Here is a 25,587-nt window from a genome sequence, read left to right as displayed (position 1 = left end):
GCTGCTCCGTTTGCTCGCTCACTATTGGCTGGCGTGCTTGTCATCGCACAAGAATGCGGAAGTCCTGTAGTCTACTGAGTCACCGTTGTGTCAGCTGATTCTTTCTGAGTGAGTAACTCGGTTTATTTCCTTAAATTAAGTGTCATGTGAGTCGTGTTTTGTATGTGACATGCTCCCGGGCTCTCTGACTAAGGTGGTGCTTGCCAACCTTGAGCTACTTTGTTGTTTTCAGTGGATACATGAGTGAGTTTTACCCAGCTGCTCCCAGTAACGATGCTATCCGGAAGCTAGCCGACTGCTAGAGCTTTTGGACACACAGTTCACCCTGACAGACACGCTTTCGGTTCGTTAACTTGTCATGTTGGAGTACAGTATCAGTCTGCCAGCAGGCTGGCGTAGACTTTCACTTTTGGCACGGTGGGCTTTTAAACTTCATCCACCTTGTTTGCACCTGTTGTGTTTTCATCAGACTCTCAGGCATCATGTTTGTTCCTGGACTCTTCTGACCAGAGTTAATTTTAGTCAGCGAGAAGCACCCTGGAATCTCCCACCATAAATAAAGTTAGTACAGATTCAAATAAAATAGGAATGGAATCAGAAAGCATAACGGAATATGTGCAGTTGGTGTCACACAGATAGATAAAATTTTTTTAATTTACTTGAACCAAGGCTATACGATTACTGTGAGTTGGGAGAAATTGTTTTAATGTTTTTTTAATGTCTCAGGATTTGCTTTTCTCTGACTAGTTCAAGTTGAACTTGAGTTGACAAAAGCAACACATTTGGGTTAGTAGATTGGTGTTTTGGTGGACTGATGGTCAGGATTAAATGAACAGTTTGTCCCTTTCACACAGCTGGCGGAAAAACTATATTATACCAAAGCTATAGGTAGGCATGAGCTTAGTGTCATTTATTTATTAATGTGAAATAATTTAAGCCTTTTGGAGAGATTGGATTTAATAATTTTTTTTGAAAAGTATTACTGATATCCAGAATCTCTTATTTTAGCAATGCTAAATTCATTTTCTGTCTCTAACACCTTCAAAATAAAGTAAACTGAAGATGGGTATACCTGATATCCTGTTACACATCCAGGTATAAAAAAACCCAGCTTTTAAACCAAAATTGTTAGTTATTACGTGAGTATTTGTTAAATTATTATTTCCAGTTTCCTGTTAAAAATAAGGGTTCTGGTGTTGACTTTGTTAGGTCACATTTGATGTGGAAGCTGCAGTCTTCATACTACTATTAAATGCGACTGCCATCAGACTTCTGTGTGAACGGCTGAGGACCGCAAAGCAACCAGCATGCACAGATAACAGAAGGAGGCGTCACACAGCAGCACAATGTTGACGGATGTAATGTTGAATGTAATGGTTTCTAGAAGTGTTTAAAAAACAAATTAAGAAAAAAAATGGATACAGGCCAGCATCTCTCCCTGCTATTATTAGAAAGCTGCTGAGCAATGGGAGCTGACCATATTAAAACCACATCATAGTGAGACTAAGTACGTTAAGAAGAAAGCAGCACAGCTATTAGCAATGGTCTTCTACGGAGCGCTAACTGCTGCTGCTGTGTTGATACGTAGTGAGAGACAGGAGAGTGACGTGAAAGATGGATAAAATGCGACATGAATGTTCAGACAATGGACGCTTTGAAAAAAAGTATCCAATACGTACCCGAATTAGTACCACATATGAAAGTGGCACGAATCAGATTTTTTTTTGGGGGGGGGTTGAAAAGATCAGAAAAAAACACAGATATGGATCGCATTTCCCTGCAGTGTGAACGTAGCCTATATGTATATGTAAAACCTAGGGCTGGACGATAATTCAATAACGATATATATCGATCACTAGACGTATGGGTCAATATAAAAAACAGGGGTCAATAAAAAGTTCAATAGAACAACAGTGCATTCTAGCCTATCATGTAGGTTAATACTGCAGTCATTATATCCTCCCAACCAATCACGAACCCAGGAAAGCGCCATCAGCCTTCAGAGAGTTCAGAGAGCAGAGTTTTTTTTCTTTTCTTTTTTTAATGCTTGCAGTTTTCGTAAAAAGTTGGTTGAATAAAGGATTGTGTTTGAATCCATTTATTTAAAAAAGGGACATAAAGCAACAGCATAAAATGGCCAGGGCTGCACTTAAAATGTATATTTACATTTTTTTTTTTGACAATTATCAATATCGATCAATATGATTTCTATTTTATCGATATGCTTTTATTCTATATCGTCCTGCCCTAATAAAACCCCGATCCAAAAGCTGGTGCTGAGGATGACACAGAAGACCGTTGTTAGGGATATGAGCTGTAGAATATTTTGGACACTTCAGTGGCTTCTTCAGTTCATATCAAACAAAGTGTTTTGAAATAAAAGATGAAACATCTTGAAGAAAAGAAATCCAGTTGCCTTCTGTTCTAAGGTTCTGGACTGACAGATCCAGGATGCTCGAGAAGCCAACAACCCCGTTTTGAAACTACTTGCAAGGCAATTCATCACTGTTAGCTATCACGACAACACAGAAAAGTTCCAGTTGGAAACCACCAGCTATGCACAGCAGACCAAGTGGCCGGCCAGCACGTTATTGTCTCGTCTTTGGAACAAAGAGTGAAATTCTTGGACGCCATTGATCCAAAAGTAGGATCTGTGCAGGAGGAAGTGACCTGACGAGATTTCAGTGCTTTTTGGACATTTGAACACAAGGACTACTTTGAAGCTTTTAGAACAAAGGGATTTATGAATGAAACCAATGAATAGTGTTTTTCTTAACCGGAAATGTTAGTGTTGAAAATGTTTGCCTTCCTTGCTGGCTATAAATCTGTGTTAACACCTGCTGGGCCTTTCATCTGTCTGAGAGGCGTTCATGCTCCAAATTTCAGTTTAACTTGGAGGAGGAAGGGGGGAAAAAAAGTATTGCAGGTTTCACAAAACTGTTTTAATCTTTGTGTTGCCGTTCATTAGAATATAATTAACAGGGATGCCTCAGATTTGAAGGATGTTTTATGAAATTTTTATTCAGGTTCGAAAGAGATCGGCAAGACACAAATAAGGAACACAAACGCTGTTTCTATTAGGATAATAGCGCCCATATTTATTATTCCCCACAGAATACAGCAACACAAACAGGAAGCTCTTCACACACGCAAAGTAGCAAGCATCAAAGCCGACAAGCTTTCAAACAGGTGTGATGTTCCATCTCTTACCATGGTATAGGACTGGGAAGTCGGTCAGTCCGGTTAGAGCACAATCCACGCGGCCGGGTGTCCACACAACCCATGGCGGACTTCAACGACTGAGGGCGGTTCTCTCCTTTTTATACTAATAAACAAAGTATCAGATGGGAGCGAGAGTGGCCACTTCTCCCTCCCATCTAAGCTGTTCGTCCCGTTTCCAAAACATGTTTCCCAAACAAAAAACATTCCCAGCGTCTCAGCAGTGTGTGAAGCAAAATAATATTGCAAACTCAGAATACAGCAAATATAAGCAAAATAAGGAATACAAAATCAGTCTTTTCCATAACACATTGTCATAGATTCCCACCACAAGTTAAAACAAGTTATAGCAAAATAACACATGTTGTTCTTAGTTTAAAACTAACCAGTTTTTCCCAAAATACATTGTCAAAGAGCAAAAATAATTATTTAATATATCAAAGGACTAGACTGCTTGACAAATAATTTACTAATAATAAACTTTTTATGCCGGATTGAAACCCAGTAGTGCTGATTTGATTATTTTTTTTTATTTATATCTGTATGTTTTCCAGAACAGATGTTTATTGGAACTGAAACGATGTGTTTATGGGAGGCTGATTTTTCCGGTTAAAACTCATGATGTGTAGCAGAACCTGCTTTTCCGATGAGGAGCATCTTGGCGGTTTGTACACGTTCTGTGGAAGATGGGTCACGTGGCGTATGACATGGCACTTTTTCTTTGGAACTGCAGGGACCTGTAATCTGGGGGTTAACTTAAGAAACGGAGTGTACGTTTGAAGAAGAAACGTTAGAGTTCACCTCCTCTCTTTCAGAAGTTTGGCAAAAGTTTAAATATTTAGCAGACTACCTGCTGGCTGTGTGGCCCCTGGGCTCCAAGCAACACTGTCTTTTTACAACGAACCGTTGGTCAAGAGGCTAAAGAGCCTTGCACATTCATACCCTTAAAATTTTTCACACATTGGAAAGGGAATTTTTTTTTTCTTTTCCTATAAAAAAAGTTGAACTACCTAAATTGGCAAGATTTAATAGCTTATTTTATTAGTGCATCTCAATAAATTAGAGCATAATTGAAAAGTTCATTTATTTCACCAAGTCAGGCACTGATCAGTTACACAGTTGGATGTTTTCAAGCCTTTATTTTTATTCTGATGATTTTCTGCTTACAGCTAATGAAAACACAGCATTTAAACTAGAATATTAAATCAGACACATTTTAACACAGAAAAGTATGCTTAATACCTGCTTGAAGATTGTTCTTAAAAGATAATGATGTGACTTTAAATTAGTGCGACTAAGACTTGTGTTTTATTTGTTTTGTTAAAGGCGTCATGATATGAGGAAAATTGTATTATTGTGATACTATTGCTTGAACATAGCTTTGACTGTATTGTTTAAGATTAACCCACATTTGCCTGACGTTTTATTTCTTTCGTCACAGCCTGGCTACTAAAAACTTACGTCAAAAGTGGCCGTCCAGGGCAGTAAGGGTCACGCCAACTGGCCGTAGATATTGTTGGCATGCAGGATTTTCATGCATGGCGCGTGAAATCTTATACCAAACACTGCATCCAGCTAGCCCTTTGACATGCAATGATGAATGATTTTTGCAGCGAGGACTGTGATTCAGTTTTGTTTCATCACATTCAGTCATGTGACTCGATGTTCAAACCGTGTTTTTGAGGAATCACATGACTGACAAGGGCGCAGGACTTTACCTGGAGTTGTTTTGTAACGTGGATTTCCAGAGAACCCTTGTTGCCGGTTGTCTGAATATGCAACACCTAAACTGACGCCTCTATTTCTGTTAATGTAACAAGAACATGAAGCGTGTTGTTTGAAACCGGTTTTTGTAAGTTTTAGTTTAGTAATGTCTTCAAGAAGGTTACAGGATGCGCAGAATCACTCTGTTGTTGTTGCACTCGATTTATATAAAAACTGGATGCGTTTGTCTTGTAAAGTGCCTTAAAATGGCATTTAGTGTGAATTGGTGCTTTTTATAAATGAACTGCACTGCAGTTAATTGGTTGTGCAGACATTTCTAAGAAATTCAACCCAGAATGTAAACGGATTGGGAACTTTTTAAAGGCGATTACTGTCATCATCACTGTTTGCTACAACTTTGTCGTCCATGGCCGCTTCCATTGAGGCTTTACGGTCATAAGAGGGAAGGTCTGGCTCAGAAACACAACGCTGAACGTCTTGAAACTTGAATGTGTCGGAACCTGATGAAATCCATCTAAACTTTCCTGTTTATAGTGTCAACTAATGGTGACTAATCTGCTAAAGAAACAATTTCTGTCTTTTTTGTGCTTAAAATGTTGTTATTTGGGATGTGGTGCAGTCAAAATCTACCCCTTATTACCCAGCTGTGCTTCCATTGTCACTGTGTATTTATTAATATGGAAAATATCCAACTGAATTAAACTTTTAAAATCCCCTCTAGACATTTTCAATTTGTCATGTTTTGGCGTAAGCAGAGAGAACAAATGAAGGGATCCCTTTTAATGAGACCGTTTACACGGTGCTTCTGGCTGCTGTTCTCGGTACCTTTTGATCACTAAGGATGTACCGCAGACAATAGTTAGTTAGGTGGTGTGTAATTCACAGCCTTTAGAGTTAGTTCTGTTGACTACTGTTAACAATAGTTTAGCGCCTAAAGGACGATGAATCTCTGGATCAGTTTGTTGGTGCAGCAGCTCTTAGCAGGGCTGGATGTTAGCAAAATTACCAGTTCCAAAATCCAACGTTGGAGAGCCAGTCTGGAAAATGTGTCGTATTGTTTGGAGTGTGATATCAGATCTCTTCTAACTGCACATATGAAGCGTCGCCTGTATGGACCGATCTGTGTCGTGCAGTTGGGGTTTGAAAGTAAAGCCTTCTTCTAAGAGTCATGAGTGTACATTGTGAATTGTTAAGAGCGTGTGGCCCGCAGCGCGGCTTCTTTCACTTCATGGAGCGGGACGGAGTGGGAGGGGGTTCGAGTAAGCTGTAGTGACGGAGCGCTGGAGGGAGGGAGGGAGGGAGGTATGTCATGGACTCGATTACAACCAGTTTCTGTTTGGGAGACGGAGGCTACTGCAACTCTTTCCAGCTCTAATCCAGCCTTAAAAAGTAGAGCGAGGTTTTCTCTACAAGCCTGATCTCACCCTTTTTTTTGAGGTAAGATTAAATTTAAAGCAGAGGTTCGGGAATGAATGTCTAGTTTTTTCATTCTGTAGAGCAGTGTGCAAAAGGGGGTGTGTCACGGTAAAAAAAGCAAAGCTTAGAGAAGTGAGAAGACAGCTGTTCCAAGTAAAAACTTTGACAGAACCATGTGAAAGTAGACTCTGACCATTTAGTCTAGTCCTAAACACAGGAAAGTCAACACTGCTCATGTTTTGTCTGAAGTCCGATGAAGTTTTGTAAACCTGTACTCGGCGTGTTCCTCTCCCTCCTGACTAAACTTGCAAAGGCTGAAGAATGCACAGAATGCATGCTGCAGGAGCAACTCCGCATTCATCCTGCCGCATTCATTCAGTGCATTCTGAGTGAGCCGCTGTTTCCAGAATATTCAGTTTTATTATGCCTGCATGGTGCTATTGAAGTTTCATGTCTTCAGATGAGGTAGACGTATAAAAATGCTTTTAGCTGTTTCTAAGTGGGAACCCAGGGAACAATGCATGAACATTGTCGAGGGGATTTTAGAATCTATTGTTTTTAGGTCAACACATCCACCTGAGCTCCTTGTTGTGTTTTGGGTGTGGAGAGAAGTTATCCCTCCGGTTATCTGCTTGACTGCTGATAATCAGACCGGGAATGTTGAGTTGGCGTTTCCTATAAGTCAGAGAATCTCTGGTCGGGTCAGCCGATCTGTTCCCGTGTCACTATATGGGTGTTGGAGTTCACGTCTGGCACGTTCCTGTAGGTCCGCCTGCAGCGCTGCCTGCGTGTGTGCTGCTTGTTGTTTTGCTAGCGATTTACTGAGAGAGAGCACTTCTTGTCCTATGGAGCCAGTCAAACCGTCAGCCTTCGTTCACCTCCAACACTCAGAGCTGTTGGATTGTGGGTCTTTTCTTGCTCTGCTCATATTCTGCTGCTTTCTAGTTCATACTGTACTTTGCACTAAGAGGCGTTGTAATCCAGCCCTTTGCTTAATAACACCCACAAACAGAAGAAGTCTGAAAGTAATGTGTTTTTTATCTTGGCAGGATCCATTGCTGGCACGGCGGAGCCCAGCAGAGAGGTGAGGAGAGGAGAGGAGAGGAGAGGGGAGGAGTCTGAAGGGGAGCACCCACAGTTTCTGTCTACAACAGCCATGGCTGGCAACATGGTGAGCCAATCACACTGAGGAGGGGAGGTTGGACGTAAAACCATCCTCCCCTGCTGATTCCTGATACATTTTAATCCACTTGTTTCTCTGAACTCTGGGCACCATTCCTCTGAAGCGGCAAGTTACAACTTCACTCGTTTACAGGAAATCACGGTTCGATTGCAGGTCCAAACAACGCACACAAGTTGCACACAAGTTTTACATAATCCCCTTTTCATACCTCAACACTGAAGACGCTGTCATTACAGGTTAAATGCGTCCAGATCAGACTTTATTGTACACCAGATTGGCCATTAAGTGTTATCACATGGTGCATTTTGTAAACGGGCAGAAAGATATAATGTCAAGTCAAACGTTGATATCAGTTAACAATTTTTTTTACAACTGATGCAGTTGATTTAAAATATGTGAAAGAATGGTTGTTGACATTTACAAAAAAAGTTGGACAGGTTCATCCATGACTCATGTTGGGTTATTCTTTTACACTTTTCTGAAACTAGTATTTGGATTACAAGACGCATTGTCGTTTATCTGGGAGACTAGTCAGGAATCCTCTAGTTGTTGCTGCTTTAGTGACTCCTCCTGGTTCCACAGCGGAGCTGCACAGTCGGCAGTGTTGCATCTTCACATTCTGCCTTTCTGCTAAATCGCTGAAAGCAGTGTAGCAGACGTCTCAGTTATTATTGGCCTTCCTGTCACATATATTCTCTGTGTAGAAGTCCATCTCTGACCTTCTATTTACATGAACACCCCACTATACTAGAGGCTACATATAAAACTACAAACAAAACAGATTATCAAGTGTTTTAGAATAGAATAAACCTAGTCTACACATCATTTTGTTAAGGATTATACTTTCCCTCTGGTGGACTCCCCTTGTTGTTCTGGGAAAAGTAATGTTAGGAACATTCTCACTAAAACAATTTTTTTTTTAACTCAAAACTGAATATATGTTTCAAGTAATTCAAAAATATTTCTGAAATGTCTCAAAGATCAAAAAAAGTCCTAAATCCATCAGGATTTTCAAATGTTGGGTCTTAAAGTACATATAGCTATGTCTTAATTACAGTTGTTCATGAATTGCTTCTTTCATGATTTTTTTAATGTCCTGGAAGCATTTATTTTGTGTTTTTTAGTGCTCGTTCAGGAATGAGGGTTTTATGCTGTGCAAAAATACAAACCGCGGAAAGTGGAGATGCAAACAGCCCAGTCAAAGGGAATCTTTTCCTTGACATTCCGTTTTCCCTGCAGAACATCAGATTTCTGTTGCTTAACTTATGTTACTTGCTTTACATTGTAGGTTTAAGCCAATAAAATGACTAAATTGTGGTTACTTTATTCACTACCAGCTCTGTCTTCCTGGGAAATTAGTTAAAGGAGCAATAACCAAATTGTCATTATTTTGGATAGAAAGAACTAGGAAAATGTTTTTTGAAGAACTAAAGATATCTTTTTAGATGGACCATGCTGTGATGTCACACACCATCTCTCTGTGTGTTGTTCTCCAGTCTCTTGTTTACAAGCCGGGCCGGCCACACGTGCATGTGAACAGCTGCCACTCAGGGCTTAGCCCCTGTGTTTATGTAATTGGCTTGAGAACCTCATCCAGAACTATTATGAAGCTCGCTGTATACAGTTGGAAGATGCTAAAGTTGGGTAACCTATATGCAAAGGGCCTGGAGTCTCTTGCCAAAGCTGGTGTTACATCAGCTTCAGTTGACATTTATAATGCTTCACACATTCAGTAAAATAATTATAAGTATTATAAGTATAAAATTAGCTACTCAAAATTCATGTTGGTCTTACATTTAAAACACAAGTGTTAAACAGAACTGAACTTCTGGAGATGTGCAAAAGCCGCTGTAAATTAAGCTGAGAATAGGGATAGCCCTATCCAGGTGTTTTTGTCCATATACTGATCCAAGTCAAATGTGCATTTGTTTGTACAGTTTGTACTGTGTACATACTTTCTGAAAATCAATGGCATGTATATACAGTAAAATACAACGCTATATCCCTTCAGCATTATTTGCTCTGCATTAGTACTGTGATGGCACAGCACTTGACTTATTCACCAATGACATGCAAGACGCTGCATTGCCAGCTTCACCTGACGACCAGATGTAGGAAATATTGATGCTGCTCCAACACAAAATCTACTAGGTTAAGGAAGCATCTATAATGTTTTGGCCACACGTAAGCCAAAAGGCTGGATCATCTGGAGATCCAGCTAGTCTTCAGGAAACTCAGGCATTACTCCTGTGATGTTTTTATGTGGATCAGTTTGCTGAAGCGCTAGGCTAACATTAGCATGCTTGTCTGTTTTGATGTGACTTTTTGATCATTTATTTTGACACATTTCAGTGCTTTTCCAGTCTATGCGCACGCAATAACCCTATGATGCTTTGCTGTGCAAGACGCTGCTGCACAGCTGACATAATCACAGGCAGGAGACTAACAGTTTTGTTCTTTTTTTAATTGGTGTGCAAAAATATTTAGAGCTTACAAAAGTGTTAGCACAACAAGTTGGGTAGAGAGCATTATGCATAGATTATTATTATTTTTGTTTAAATCAGTTTTAGATGTATTTGTTTACCCAGCGCTCGGCTTCTTAATGAAAGCTTAGGCTCAGGTGGTTACGGTCGATGACGTGCCCACTGAGGCAAGTGAAATGAGAATGCTAACCGGTGAGTCCTGCAGTCAAATCTAGTTCCATGCTTTACTTCAGCCGACAGGTCTCTAGTCTTGCCTTCCCTAGTGTGCTGTAGATTGGTTGGGTGCAGTCATAGTTATGTTAAAAACGTGCAACCAAACCCACACAGCAATGGTAGGTGTACTGAACACACCCTAAACTTATTCAGACACCAGAAGTCACACAGGGCCATAATGTTGCATTAGTTATACTTTTTTAAGCATGTTGGCAGTATTTGTGCATCAAGTGGTTTGACCTTTTATGGCCTTTAGCTCCATCAGGAAGTCATCCTTTCAATAAGCTGCTAGATGGGTTCAGGTAGGGGTATTTTCTGTCAGTTTTTGGAGCTGTTCTTTAATGTTTAGATTCTCAGGTTGGATTGTGTGGCTCCTTTCTGGCAGTTTGTACTACAGGTAATATGATCCTGTTAATCCCCTCTTGTGTGAGGCAGATTGTAATTGTTTCCCAGCCTCAAGCTTTTTTTTCCACTCCTCCACCGAAACAAGATGGAAGGTACTGAGTTAGAGCTGTCGCCTGCTCATGCCACTCATTTGTTCGCAGGATAATAGGAGCATGGAAACGATGACAATGGCGATGATTTTACTCTTGCCTCTGTTCCCGCTGTGTTGAAAAGCTACCGTGTATGATTATTTAGAGTTGCTGAGAGAAGCTGACATACCCACACGCAAACAAAGTGTGTTTTGTGTCACTGCTCCCAATAAGTTCAGCTCGTTTCAAACCAATTATATAACCTGCGTAGGTGTGGGTGGTTTGAGAAGCAACCATAGGGCTTGTAGTTGAGGCTCGAGGGTTCATTTAAGGTTGCTGTTAATGATTGGACAGAAGGGACCTTTGCTTCTTTAACATTTTGTTTGTGTAGTCTAGTTGCTTACTACTTCCTTTGCTTTCAGTCAAATATGTAACTCTGACGCTAACTTCTGTGAGTTATACATTTTCTGTCATCTGTGAGATGTAGTCCCTGGACAAGTGTCTAATATTGAGCACTTTTTACATAAAGCTGCTTCAGGTAATCCTTTCTTCCAATTATTGAAATTGCCAGGGTGAGTCCTGCAGTAAAATCATATTTTTACGCTTTGCAACGACTCTTAGGTTTGCAGAAAGGTTTTTGGTCTGGCTTTTACTGATTTGACCAGTAGGTCATCCAGCCAAACGTCTCACCTCTTCTCCACTCCTTACTTCTATATCTGTGTTTGAACATGTAGGCTGACACCATGCATTGGTGACTCGCTGCCCTGTTTTCCTAAAATAAACCCTGAAACAGGAGCCTAAATCTACTGCTCACTTTTGTGGTTGGTTAAAGCAGCGTTTGAATTGAAATAGACAGAGAATCACACATTAGCCGTGGCTACCTTCATTTACAGGTTATTTACTCATTTCAAAAGTTCTCTGTTAATTTTTAACTACATGTATAATCAAAGGAGTTTCAGGTTGCAAATAAAAATTTATGCCAAGATAAAAAAAAAAAGAGATAAGGTATTGGGACATGATTATGAGTATAAATTTGTTTGTCTTTAGTCCAATGGGGAACATGCCGTGAACAAACAAGTAAGGTATACAGTGCTTTAGAAGTTTATCATGTTAAAACACTAAGCTTCAGTTAATTTTATTATGAGAAATGTGAGAATAAATAAATGCAATTCTTCTCTTCTCCCCTCGCTTTACTTTAATACCACTAAATCTAGTGTAACCAATTCCTGTAAGATGTGCTTCTTTTTTTTTTTTTTAAACTGAAAATAAAAATGTTTGAAGTGTGGCATGTAATTAGCTCTCCTTATTCTGACACGCTTATACAAAACTTAATCATTTGTAACCCACAATTTTGTGATGCCCAAAAACCCCATCGACAATATGAAAAGCTTCAGCGGTTCTAAATACTTTTACACAGTAATGTATATGATGTGGCGATTGTCTTGGATATAAAAATAATCTTAATGATTGTTTTGACAGTGGAAGAGAATTGATGTCAGGTGATATCGCAGTATGAATAGATCACCTGACATCTCAAGACACACCTGGAAAACCTCTTACTGTTTACTTTCTGCTTCTGCTTTCTCCATTTTCTGCTTCTAGCTGGTGCATAAAGCTCTTCATCACTCAGAACTTTGTTTTTGTTTGTCTCTAAAGTAATAAAAAAAATGTTTTTTTCCAAGGGAAAAAACTACACAAAGAGAATGGTTCCCCTTATTGAAACTATAAAACACTTCCACTGGCATAAAAATAGATTTTAAAAATCCCCTATTAAAATCCATTGTTTCGCTTCAGTTTTTTTTAGTTTCAGTTTTTATTTACATGCACAACTAAAAGAAACTGTCTGAATTTTACCAGATGGAAATCATTGTAATGATCTGTAGTAGGGCTGTACCATTTTGCCAAAAATCTAAACTGCGATATATTTCTACGATAATTGCAATTGCGATTTAATTTTGACTTTTCTCTGCATTAAGCACCAGAAACAAAAATGGCCTGTACATAAAGATGTTTGTAAACAAGAACAATTTAAAACAAGAAATCTAACAGTTTTTATTAATCTGAATATTATTATTCTAGAGAACAGCTTTTAATTGAGTTGGACATCAAACCTTGTTGAACATAAAGTGCAACCACCAAACAACTCTATGTATTAAACAATTTGATCAGTACTTGCTATGGTGAGATTCCTGAAAGTTTCTGGTTAAATAGTCTGATTATATAAAATCTTAAACAAGTAATAAAATTGGATTATCTCACTGCTGCAACTCCCCTCCCTTCCATGTGGAGGCAAACCCACTTTAAACATATTACCGACACATAAAGGACGCGTCTGATCCATTAATTGTTACATAGCCAAAAATTGCAGACCACTGTGATTTGAAAATTGCATTTTTTTTAAATTAATTTTTTAAAATTGCGACAAAATTGCAAATGGGATTAATTATGCATCCTAAATCTGCATAAATTTTATTTTGGATAAATTGGAAGTAATGTTTCTGAGTAGAAGGGTTAAATAAATTGATTAAATTCCAGCAAAATTTGGTTGGCAATATTTAGTTTTAGCCACTCCCCCCCCCCCCTTTTTTTTTTTTTTTTTTTTTCTTTAGTAATAAGAATGTAATCATTCAAATTAATTAGCTTTAAACTATATTGATTATCAAGTACACAGCAAGCAATGTTTGTCAATTTATAATTTCTTAATTGCACTGTAGTACAAAACATCTGCACAATCGAGAGTTCATAAACGAGAGTTCATAAACAAGATACTGGCATTTATTCTTGCAATAGAATCCCAACTAAGAAGTACTTTTTATTGTTCTTTCTTATTTTCTTAAAGACAAAGCACAAATAAGAATTTAAAGTTTAACGGTGCATTCATTGGCAAACTACAGCTGTACCAACCAATTGTCCTGTTACTTTACGTTGCAGCTAAACTAGCTAAATGTGGATTAAAAACTAGCGGTACTAAGTTGATATTTTCTTCACCTTGTGGTTTTCTGCCGGACAGCATCCACACTGAATAACGATTGACTGGACCAAAATGCTCTGTTAAATTCTTATCAAAGTGGTTGGCTCGGTTTTGTAACTAAAACAGTCTAGTTGTATCTTTAAAGATCACATTTAGATACCAAACAATTGAACACATTTTTACGTCTACAACTTACTGCCCTCCAAAATTCCTTTTCACTGTTTACTTAACTGACCTTTGAAGCACCTGATTCCTTAATTATAGGATTTAACAGAACCCCCACCCCCCCCCCCTACACACACACACACACACACACACACCAAAAAAATTATAATAATCACCACCAAGTCCTCAGCCTTATGTAGAACCTCATCCCTTCATCAGTGAGATAAATATTTGGCAGTGCTGCATTTCGTCTCTAGCCTATGCTGTGTACTTCATTACACATGTTACATAATGTGGGGTCAGGCAGCTGTCGGCGAGTAGTTGTCACGACTGCAGGAGGAGCAGGGTCTTTATATTCCATACCTTCCCCCTTTTAAAGCTCTGCGTCCAAAGATGCAGTCCCAAACGTTCAGAGACGGTGGAGAGCAAGTATCCTCAATAACGCTGTGTCACCAGAGCTCTCCAAATAGACTCACTCTCCTTCAGACCCCCACCACCCCCACCCAGCCCTGTGTCCTCAGATAACCAGGTGATGCTGCACCAGATCCAGTTCTGCTTTTTTTTTGATGAGCCAAACAGATAAGCAGTTTTCCCCTTCTTTTCTGTTTGGCCGTAAGGTGGTTTTGTTTTTATCTAGTCTGCCTGTGTCCAGTGCATTCGTCGCACAACTGCACCTCAGAGGGGAGTGCAGTACACTGCGGTTGTCAGATGGCACGTGCGTGGCAGCTTTCTCTCCTGCTTACGATGCTCAGCAGTAACCGTATATCTATAAGGAGCTATCACCATAGGGTGAACGAGGAGGGGGAGGAGTATGAGATGGAAGTGATACAGGGGGAGAGATACTGGCATGTCAAAGGGAGAGAAGGTGGTTGATGCACATGCAGAGGGTGGAGCTTAGCATCAGGCAGTTCCCTCAGTCTTCCGTTCTCCCATTTTTTCCTCTCTGCCCATACTCCATCTGCAGGCTTATTGAGCTTTTCCCACAGTTTTAGCTCAGCGGCTTAGTCGGACTGCGGCTCCTCTTTGTACCTTTCATGGACTATCCTCTTTTTCTCAGCCGTACTACAGGGGCTGTCTTTACACTCCGCCGCGCTCCCTCTCCCCTCTTTGGAGTTGTGGGGGGAGGGGGGGGGGGCTGGGTTTGGGATCCTAAATGAGACTAGCGTGTCATCATAAGGAGAGAGAAACCCGCTAAAGGTGGCTGGGGGTAAACGGGTTAAGGGGGGGCCGGGGCGGCAGGGAGAAGGATGGTTATGCCGGCTCCTCGTGCTGCAGTCGTGCTGCTTGCGTTTCAGGCACAGTCTTGCTTTTCCTCGACATGAGCCTCGCAGCAAGGGTGTCCTGCTCCATGCTCAACTGCTTTGTAAGTTCACACTTCTGCTACGGTGTTAATTTTTGTCCTAGTTCACATTACATTGGATGTACTCTTGCTTTTTTTCTCTCCCTCCAGCTCACCTGCGTGTGTGTGTGTGTGTGTGTGCGTGTGCCTCCTTTCTCATCAATGGGGAGGGGGGGGGGGCATTAGTGCCACAGTTATGAAGTATCACAAACTTCAGATAATATTGGTTGGTTTGTTACGGTAAGAAGATGAATAACTACTTTGTTCTCTTGTTAGTCGCAAATGTTTGGTCCGGAGAAGGTCAGGGTAAAAACGTTTGTGCCCTGAGTGAGAACAAGATGTGCCACTCTGTTGCTTTTCCAAAGAGGAGTTGTTAACTGCAGCGGAGGGGTACAGCTGGCCTGTTTGTAGAAAACAAGCAAGGCTGATGTCAAACAGGATTTATTCTTGTGTTGAATGTTGAAATGGGGCAATGAAAAGGTCCTTAGGTAGGACAATCTAACTGGATGTCTGTGGACCAGAATGAGCTGATGCTTCATATTAACCTCCTGACTTTTCAGTAATGTTGACGCTTTGTTGTCCGTTCTAACTTTCAGCAACTTTTCTATCTAACTAACCATCGAATGCCTCCGAGTTCGCCTTCCTACCTTTGAAATACTAACATAATTACTGATATGATATTCAACTACTTTCATATTAACAGTTGAAGGATGGTAAAAGTCAGCCTCTTCTAACTTATAACTTGCACAGTAAAAATACTTTACAATTTTAAACTGTAAGGATACTTCTTTTATGCAAAGATTATAGATATAAAAGCAATGTGATACTGCTTTAATCAAAATTCAATCTGGTGCATAGTTGGAAGTCCTCTCTTGCATTCTTCGTGAGTTTTGAAGCATCCTGATGCATGGTATCCCATGCTAACACATGGCAACTGGGACTAAATAAAAAGTCAAGTGTAGAGGGTTGTATTCATCTACAAAAAAAAAAAGAAAGAAATAGTAATATTTATCCAGCCAGCTAAACGTCATAAGAATAATCAAGTCCTAATCTAGCCAAAATAGCCAAGGACATACAGTCCCTTCTAAAAGTATAACTACTCCTTGAACTTTGTCACATTACATACAGACATACAATTAGAGGAAATTATTGGGGATTTTATGTGATAGAACAACACAATACTGCGTATTTGTAAAATGTGTAGAAAATGATGGCTATTACAAATAGAAATCTAAAAAATGTGGTGTGCATTTATATTCAGCCACCCTGAGACAATCCTTTTGTAAAACCACCTTTTATTGAAATTACAGCTGGTGGTTTTTTCTAGGACCTTTTAATGCATCTAATGACTAAAATGTTTGCCGTTTTGTTCTATTCATTGTAGCTCTGTCTTTTTATAGTCTGTATCCTGCTTGAAGGTGAACCTCTGCCCCAGTCTCCAAACTTATGCAGAATACATTTGGTATGCTTCTAGTATTTTGCTGTATTTGTTTCCGCTCAACTTCCCACCAACTCTGACTGGATTTCCTGTTCCTGCTGAAAAAGCATGATGCTGCTGCCATGTTTCCCTCCTTAATGCTCACCTGGCCCTGTAGTCCGTCTTTGCAGTTTTGCTGGATTCCCTCCATGTTCAGATGATTAATTGAACGGTGCCCTGAGAGATGTTCAAAGCTTGGAATATTATTTCATAACCCAATGGTGCTTTAAAACTCTCCGAACCTTTTATATCTGAACTGTCTTCTTCAGGATTATGATGTTCTCTGACAAACTATTTTTATTATTTCTCTTTAACAATATATTGAACTTTCTTTTACTTTATCCCAGAAAATCCCAATGAAACCCAAAGATGTTTGTGTTTGTAATATGATGCAGTGTAAAAAAAGTTCAATGAGTGTATATATGTTTAGAAGGATCTACAGTTTTTAAAAGAAATTGATACCCAAGACTAAATAAAAAAAATAGAGACGTGACTAAAATAGAGAACAGAAAGTACGTTTTGGAAGCTAAATTGGGGGCAGGAGTTTTCAAGAGGACCTCTAAAGTTGAGCCTTAGGGTGGATTAACAATTGTTTTGGTAGGGTTAGGTTAGGGTACTTGAAGGAAAGATTGACTAAATGAAACCCTGGGTGCTTATTGGAAGAAAGGAATAATACCTGAGTAAAAACATTGATTCTTGCTAAAACTTTCACATTTGGACCGCAGTCTATTTTTACATCAGCAATATTTGAAATCTAAGTGCTTCTCGTACAAGATGACCAAAGAGGCTCAGGGCAAGCAAGGTTTTACACAAAACTGGTTCAAACATCCCTAAAAATAGAAATGAAAAGTCATCTTGTTTGTGCCCGCTGGAATCTCTCGCTCCCTTTGTGCAGGAACCGAAACCTTGCATCAGGTTTCCGCACTACCATGGGAGCTTCTTGATTGGATGTTGTTGTGACATGTTAGCTGTGTTCCAGCTTTTATTTCAGTGAAAACATTATATTAAACGGATATGAAGTAGCGTGCTGCTGCCGTTTTCCCCGCTCCTGTAGTCTTGAAAAAGGTGGCCAGTTGTTACACAATTTATGATCTGCCTTAAACATGTCTGTGGCGCAGCTGAGTCGGCACTTCTTCTTTTACGTCACTGTCTGTATAATTTAGTATCCACATCCTCTGTTACCTAAATGGATCACAGGCTTGTCGCTCTACCATCCATCAGCGGAGGGCTAAAAACCCTTCTGTACCTGCTCCATGTGCAATATGTTGCTCACACTAAATTAAACTCCAAGATCTAATTGAATTGATTTAGATTTTTCCACGAGTGTGATCAGATTATTCCCACTAGCTAAACGAATCATGTAAGTAAAACCAAAAGCTTTTTGAGATGGGCTTTAGGTGTTGTTTCATGCTGTATTTTCATACCTGTGATCCCTGTTGTACACAATCGCAGCTCGTCTCCCTCCAAAAAGACTTCACAGGACTGATGTCGCGACTGAGGAAGCCATCCATCTTATTGCATTCTGATTTAACACTAAAACCAGCAGTGAGGGCACAGGAGAGCTCAAGATTTGTTACCTTATACTCTATATTGCCAAACACATTTGCTTACCTGCAGTTATTTTATATGAATCTAGGTGGCATTACATTTTTAATTCACAGGGTTTAATATAATGTCTAGCCACCCGTTGCTGCTACAACAGCTTCAGTTCCTAGTTCTGTATCTATTGACGTTTTGACTCTTCCTCCAGAAGCACATTTGAGGTTAGACACTGCTGTTGGACATGAAGCTCTTTCAGGCGCCTCTGTAATTCATCTCAGATGTTCTGTTGGGTCGAATTCAAGACTGTGGAGGTTAGGGTTAGGGTTATCTTCTTCAACACAAAACGACCTCATACGTGTCATGATGGACCTTGTTCCACACTGCGGTGCACAGCTCATGTATTAGCGGGAAGCGGCTATCCCCAAACGTTTCCCACAGAGTTCGGAGCAAGAATTTGTCCAAACATATTGGTTTGGTGATACTGCAGTAATGCTGTCTTTCCACTGGGACTACTTTCTGAAGAAAAAACTCTTACTATAATCCACTCTGCACTTAACATTACACTTGACGTAAGGTAGGAAGATAAGTGAGATTCGCCTGTCAACTGCAAAACCATTAGATTACTACTCGGAGGCATGATATGTCTCTCTTAGACCTGTTGCACAGGTATCAGAGTACCAAGCTGTAATTCTCTGAGCTCCTGAGAGCTACCCAATCTTTCACAAATGTTTGTAGCAGGCCGCATGCCTAGATCCTGGAGTTTATACAGCTGTTGACATTTGTTTAATAGTTTTTGCAGGATACTTAGTGCAATAATTTGTTTTTGTTTTTTTTAACCACCATGAGTGTATATTTATCAAAGGTACCAGTATGTTAGCAACTTTGCTTTCCTGAAGGACGGCCCGACCGGCTCCTGCTCAATTTTGTTCTCAGTACTTGGAGGAGGGCCCAGAAAACCAGGATTTATTGTTTAGAACATGGTGGGCTATGAAATATTCATCTGGCAAGAGGATGGGGGAGAGGGGTATGCTTGAAGAGATTTATCAGACTCTGCCATCTTTTCATCTTGGAGCGTACTCAGAAATGTTGCATCTGTCTCGGTTATGGCATTCATTGATGTTTCTTTTTGCCCCCATCACACCTTGGCACACATGGCTCTCTTGTGAGATGATATCGCAGTAGTTAAGCAAAAAGGAAAACTAAAATGATTAATCTGATTTATTTTCTTCTATTCAAAACAGATATTCCTACTGCTGCTAATATAATAAACAAATTATCACCGGCCAGCATATTTTTAAACCTTTCCATTTTGCACCTGCTAAATATAGTTGTAATATTCAAATATGTATTGCACAAACATCTGTACTCATTTGCCATTTTCACTTTGTAAAGAGTAACTCTAGTATGACAAATTAGTACTAGCTGGTTAATGAACTGGGCTATCTGCTCGGCTAAGCAACTTGCTTTTGGCTGCTTGAAGGAAATGCTGCTAGTAGTCTGCGGGGGTCTTTAGAGTGTTGTTCTTAACAGTGATTGGTGGTACTTGGACAGTCAGTGTGAAAAATATGTTGTTTGTGACTAGAGATATTCTTAAATAGGCTAGTTTTTCTTATAGGTCAAGAAAGGTCTAAAGGTATAGTAGCCTTCTTTAAGCCAGCTGACTGCAATGTGCAGCAACAGATGGGGAGGGGCAGCATTACTCTGTACTCTGAAAACTACACTTGCCCGTCTGTCCTCTGCCATCTCAATAAAAATGACTTTAAATTAAAGGGATGGTATCATTTTAGGAAAGGGAGCGTTTAAAATCTCGGTATATCATGATGCTGTTAACCATGCCTACTTTGTGCTGCCAACAGTATATTTGACCAGTTGGATGATGGAGGAAAACTGGGAAGATAAACGAAAACATGAACTATTTGGAAACAGTATTGCAATTGTTTTCCTAATATTAGACAGTCCTTATCACAAAGCTGTTCTAAATACCTCAATCTATCTAAGGCTGTTTAAAATACGTACAACTTTGTGCCAACCTGCATCTTCTGGTTGAAGTGATCCATACAAATCAGTTTACACTTATCGGCAGATATATGAGCACATGTTGCCCACAAACTCAAGAGGTCACCTTTGCTTTGTGCTCCTCTAATCTGCGCAGCTCTAGGACAAAGCCAAAGCCAGATTAAGTAAATAATCCAGCAAAGGCAGAATATTGTTTTAAAAAAGCTACAGAAGAGGGACTCTGTCTTTAAAAAGTGCTGGTTGTAGCTATGGCAACCAGACACCTATTAGTGAAATCTGTGCCAGTTCCTCTCAGTCTCCTCTAACTATCCTAAACTCCCCGATGGCTTTGTTTTTATTTAAATGCACGCAAAAGGTTCCACTCATTCATTTCACACAGGCAGCCGTCAGATCTGTTCAGATCGTAATTAAATAGATAAAACACAGACTTATTTCAGAAGCCATTCATTTGCTTTGTCATGGCATCTTGTCAGCAGCCATGGTAACTGGGAAAAGGCTTCTGCTGCTGTTTTGCATGTTATCATGACATGAAAAGTGATGGTTATAGCTGTAATACGTTAAGGCGCGTGTGTGACATGGCTGTCCGCTCCAGTTTTGAGGGCTGGATAGACCAGGGTTAGGGGGGGCTTTCTGGCTCAGAGCAGTGACGAAGCAAAAACAGTGTGTTGCGTGCAGGAAGAGCTGTGCTCCATCTTTGTGAGTTGGTTTGAAGTCGGAGCATCCCTGTTTTCCCTTTAATCTACTGTAAGCCACTGTGTCTGCTGCTCTGTAGAAAGGAATAAACTAAACCAGAGCGCTGGGCTGCATGTGTTTGGTTATCAGTGTGGAGTTTGAACAGCTATTTTAAACGGCATAATCTTTAAAAGGTTTTAGGATGCTGAAAATCTCAAGATAATTTCCAGGAGATTTTTAGTTATGGTTCCATGTAAACGTTGCCACAATCATGTCTTTATTAGTTCGCTAATTCTTTTCTTCTCCCAATGTTTAGTTTCACTGCCAAATGAACTTGTCGAGGTAACCGTTTTATCTGAAGTAGTGCTTAGTTTCCATCTGCTTGTGTCTTTACAGTGCGCTGTGCTCCAGCAGGGCTCTCACCAGACTAGCTGCATATTATAATTCTGTAGCAGGTGCAGAGTGCTGTACTGTGGCTCAGCAGAAGGCATATAGCCAAGGGTCCTGATGGGTTAGTAACACTGGAGCAGTCACATGTGAGGATGCATTTCCGTGTTTGCTTAAAGAACCACATTTATGTTCTTCTGAACTGATCAGTGCTGATTTTCTTAGGGTGAGATTAAAGTAAACGTTTCAGGTAAAGCACGCATGCACTAGGTGGCAGGGACAGCTCCACCAGCCCGAGACTGCTGAGCTCTTCTTGTAGTGGCCAGAATCTCTGAGGATGCTCCTGATCGATGGCCACTGTCACCATCTTCCTGCTGTCAGGGGCCATTAGAAAAGCTCATGAGGCTGAAGTAGGCCTGGCCTACTTGGGTCAAAGGTCACAATTTGAGTAGAGCAAAGGTTCAACAAGATGTTTTCCAACTAATGTTGAAGCAAAGTTCAAAGGGTTGTCTGAAGTGTCTTTGCTTCATGTGGGAACCAGGATTTTTTGCTGAACTGTCAAAGAATTGTCTTGCAATAAATCTTTGATAGTAATGCGCCAATCATGTCAGATATGGCTTTTGTAAAGCCTTGACCTGCTGCTAATCTCTCTTTAAGAAATTATATATATATATATATATATATATATATATATATATATATATATATATATATATATATATATATATATATATATATATATATATATATATTATATATATATATATATATATATATATAAAATGTATACACTCTTGGGCAGAAATGTACTATATAAATAAACTTGCCTAGCCTAAATGGGAAGATGGCTGGATGAAAATGCAGGGCAGTCCTCAACAAAATCCTTTATTTAGGTTGTACAATGCCTGTTACTGAGACACAGGTTCACCCTGCAGCAGGACGGCCCTAAACATACAGCAGAAGCTAGAATGGTATGGTTTAGCTAAATGTGTTAAGGTGTGTTTACACCGAACGCGAATACGGCCACAATGTTGCCATTGTGCGTGCTGTTGCTCACCTGACATATCGCCAGCAGTTCGCGCAGTGGGCGACAAGCCAGAAATACAGCAGTACAATGGCGCTATCTAGTGATGCTTTCACTTGTCTGCCACTCCAGCCTCCTCACTCTCCTCCCTCTGCAGACTTGCTCCTATCTCAACTTGTGTTTGTGGTAATAATGGGTTGAGTCATACAACAGACTGTCAGTATCAGCTTTTATTCCATGTTGAATAACTGCTTTGTCTCCGTCAAAGCCACACGGCTGTGACATGGGGGGTCGCAATGCGACAAGACACAAAAGTTCAGGTTTTTCAACTATAACAACTGTTGCTTCACATCCTTTTTGTCAGTTATTGTTGCTCTGTCTTTTCTTTAATTGTCATGTTAGAGATTATGAGATTACAGAGACTGGACTGCAATATCGGTTACCATGGGAATTACATATAAACGGACTCTGTAAGCACATAGTCTGACACTTAGATTACTTAGATACTTAGATTAGACAGAAAGACTGATTAGGAGAATATGTGTCAGCTAGGACACGTCTGCATTACAGCATGGTCTTCTCCCCCAATGGGATGAATGGAGCACTGATATCATACTGGGCACGCCCCTGAATGGATGGACACAATGGGTCCTATTTAATGTCTTTGTAAAAAATTAACGGGTGTCTCGGACGCAAGGAAATCTACCCGTTGCGTTGTTGTGTATGAGAGCCTAGTACTGAAGCTTTAAATATCCCTCTGCTTTTTAGATTAAATATGGTAAAATATAGTTTTGGTTTCAAGAGTCTTTTTATTACTACAGAAGTCTGCAATAGAAGTCGCACATTATTCAGAAAAAGCACCTGGGGTGACCGCAACCAGGTCAATTATTTAACAGTCATAATCGCGCCTTCTACATTGCTAGAAACGCGCCTGTTGCCTCTCTTTGTGCCACAACACTCCTGTGCCACACCTGTACATAGGAGTACAGGGTTCTTCTCAGAAATTTTGAGTATAGTGGGGGGCTATTAAATTTCACCCGGGGGGCTTTCAATCCACTCTAAATATACAACTTAAGATACATTAGAAAATATCCAACACCAAGTTCTTCTTAAGGTCAGAAAACAATGCCGCCCGTGCAAAGTGACTTGCAGGTTGAGGAATTTCGATAAATTTGAGGAAAATGATCGGGGAAAATAGGAAAGAAACACCTTAGATTTGAAAATCAGTATAGCTGCGCTATGAGTATAGGGGTGCTGTGCCCTTATTACATCCTCTGGGGAGAACCCTGGGATATCATGTAAATCTGCCGCTCAGGCCGCCACACGTGCGGTCTGAATGCACCTTTTAGAATGGCTTAGTCAAAGTCCAGACCTAACTTTGACCGAAATTCTAAGCCATGACTTGAAAATTGCTATTCACAGATGCTATCTATCCAGTCTGACGGAGTTTGAACTGTTTTGCAGAGAAGAAATGAGCAAAGCTGGTACAGACGTATCCCAAAAGACTGTGAAAGGTGGTTGTACAGAGTATTGACATGTTGGGGAAAATATCAGTGTACCATATGCTTTAATTTTAAAAATACAAATGTCTCAATCTCCTTCCATTTCACATTTATCTACTTTGTGTTTATCACATGAAATCCCTATTTGAAGTTTATGCTTACAACATAAAATGTGAAGAGGTTCAAAAGATGTGGGGGGTTTTTCTTCGCAAATGTGAACTGTTGCATTATGCAGGTGGAAACATAATCTTAAAGCTCTCAGGTTATAACCTATGATGTGGTTACCTTTTGAAATGGGCTTGTGAGCATGCTGGTGATTTGTAAGGGTGGGGTTGTCGCTGTGGGCACGCTGTCTATCTGTGACCAGCCAGCTCAACGGGTGGCTGGCTTATTGTGCGGTTTAATTAGCTGCTTGGAGCGTTAGATGATAGTCATTGCCAGCCAGTCTGGAGCTCTTCAAGGGTTGATATTGTCGAGGGCTTGCCTCCTTTATTTGTTGGCGGTTTGTTATGGGACAGGGTACGCATCTTGAAAAATCAAGCACAAAGCAAGGACTTTCATTCTACTTTCAAGGGCAGAGTTGCTGAGATGCTTGTCTGAAAAAAATTGCTGAATGTTCTCTAAACGCTAAAATTATTATAATTACAGTTTAGATATTAGGTCCTGGAGGCTGTTGAGGTGAAACAGTCTTATGTAACTTCTGTTGGTCAATTAAAAGAAAAGACGGGCCTTATTCAGGTCCTTCAGTGCAATCCCTTTATTCTCTCCAGGGATTTAAAGTATGACTTGATAAGTGTCCATTCAGTCTGAATAGAGCACCAGCACCCGTGGCTGGAAAAGGATGCCGCTGACTGGCTTCTTTTGTTCCTTGCTCTTTGTCATTTCTGCCTCCACTTGAAGAATCGCAGTCTAATTTTAGTAGGCCATCCATTTGGCATGAACTTCATAAGACTTTATTGCTTGTTGGATTGAAAAAGGGGGCTTGCTTAACATTAGGCCATCGCTGCTTACTGAAAGTGTATTTTAGGAGTCCTTAGTTTTTAATCTACTTTGCATTAGCTTGGAGATTGTGAATTTTTCTTGGCATTTGTTTTACAAAAGAGGCTAACAACTCTGAGAAGTGCTTAATTCCCCACTGTATGACAGTAAAGGATATTTCTCTTCTAAAGTTTTTCAATTCAGGGACGGTGAGAATATTGACTTTGGCCCTTCCAAGTGTTGGTCTTTGGCTTCATCCTGTGGTCTTTGTATACGTTTTCCCTTTTGTGTACATATCCTTTTTTGTCCTACATCATATTTATAGTGTCACTATGTATAATATTAAATGCATTGCTCTACATTTACCAGGGTGAAGAGGGGCCTCCCAGTCTGGAGTACATCAAGGCCAAGGACTTGTTCCCCCAGAAGGAACTGGTGAAGGAGGATGAAAGCCTTCAGGTGAGCAGAATATTTTCCATAAAATACTCATTTACTCTCATATACCCTAGCCAGTGTTTCCCGCAGGAATTTGCTTAGGCGAGGCGGTGAGTTGGGGTGGGGGGTGGGGGCGTATCCATGTATTTTTTCCCTGCCATTCACTATATGCACGCGCAAAAGCAACAACAAAAAAAACGTGTGTTAACATCAAATAAACATGCAAGCATATCGAGTTAGGTTTTTTTTTCCCTTTTTTTTTTTTTTTTTTTTTTTTTTTTTGGGAATGTTGGCGAGGCGGTAGCGCGAGTTTGGCGAGGCGGCTGACTCGCCAAGATAGCGCTGCGGGAAACCCTGCTAGCTATAA

At 40.1% G+C, this 25,587-nt stretch overlaps 1 protein-coding gene across 4 annotated transcripts in view; it reads left to right on the top strand.

Annotated features, from left to right (window-relative positions):
• Positions 1 to 26: 26 nt before the first annotated feature.
• The window catches only part of mtmr4 (myotubularin related protein 4), a 66,030-nt gene continuing 40,469 nt past the window's right edge, over positions 27 to 25,587 (top strand). The window contains exons 1-3 of one of the 4 annotated variants that reach the window (XM_021309796.2): positions 27 to 108; positions 7,410 to 7,531; positions 25,155 to 25,244. In XM_021309796.2, coding sequence (XP_021165471.2) covers positions 7,517 to 7,531; positions 25,155 to 25,244 — 105 coding nt within the window. In that variant the 5' untranslated portion in view covers positions 27 to 108; positions 7,410 to 7,516. Of the gene's footprint in view, positions 109 to 6,263; positions 6,382 to 7,409; positions 7,532 to 14,684; positions 15,212 to 25,154; positions 25,245 to 25,587 lie in introns of those variants that run through there. The other 3 variants (XM_021309797.2, XM_012851116.3, XM_021309795.2) reach the window with 3 other exon arrangements.

This window comes from Fundulus heteroclitus, chromosome 11 (assembly GCF_011125445.2).
Source record: "Fundulus heteroclitus isolate FHET01 chromosome 11, MU-UCD_Fhet_4.1, whole genome shotgun sequence".
NCBI lineage: Eukaryota > Metazoa > Chordata > Actinopteri > Cyprinodontiformes > Fundulidae > Fundulus > Fundulus heteroclitus.
This window is presented reverse-complemented; position numbering and strand designations above follow the sequence as displayed.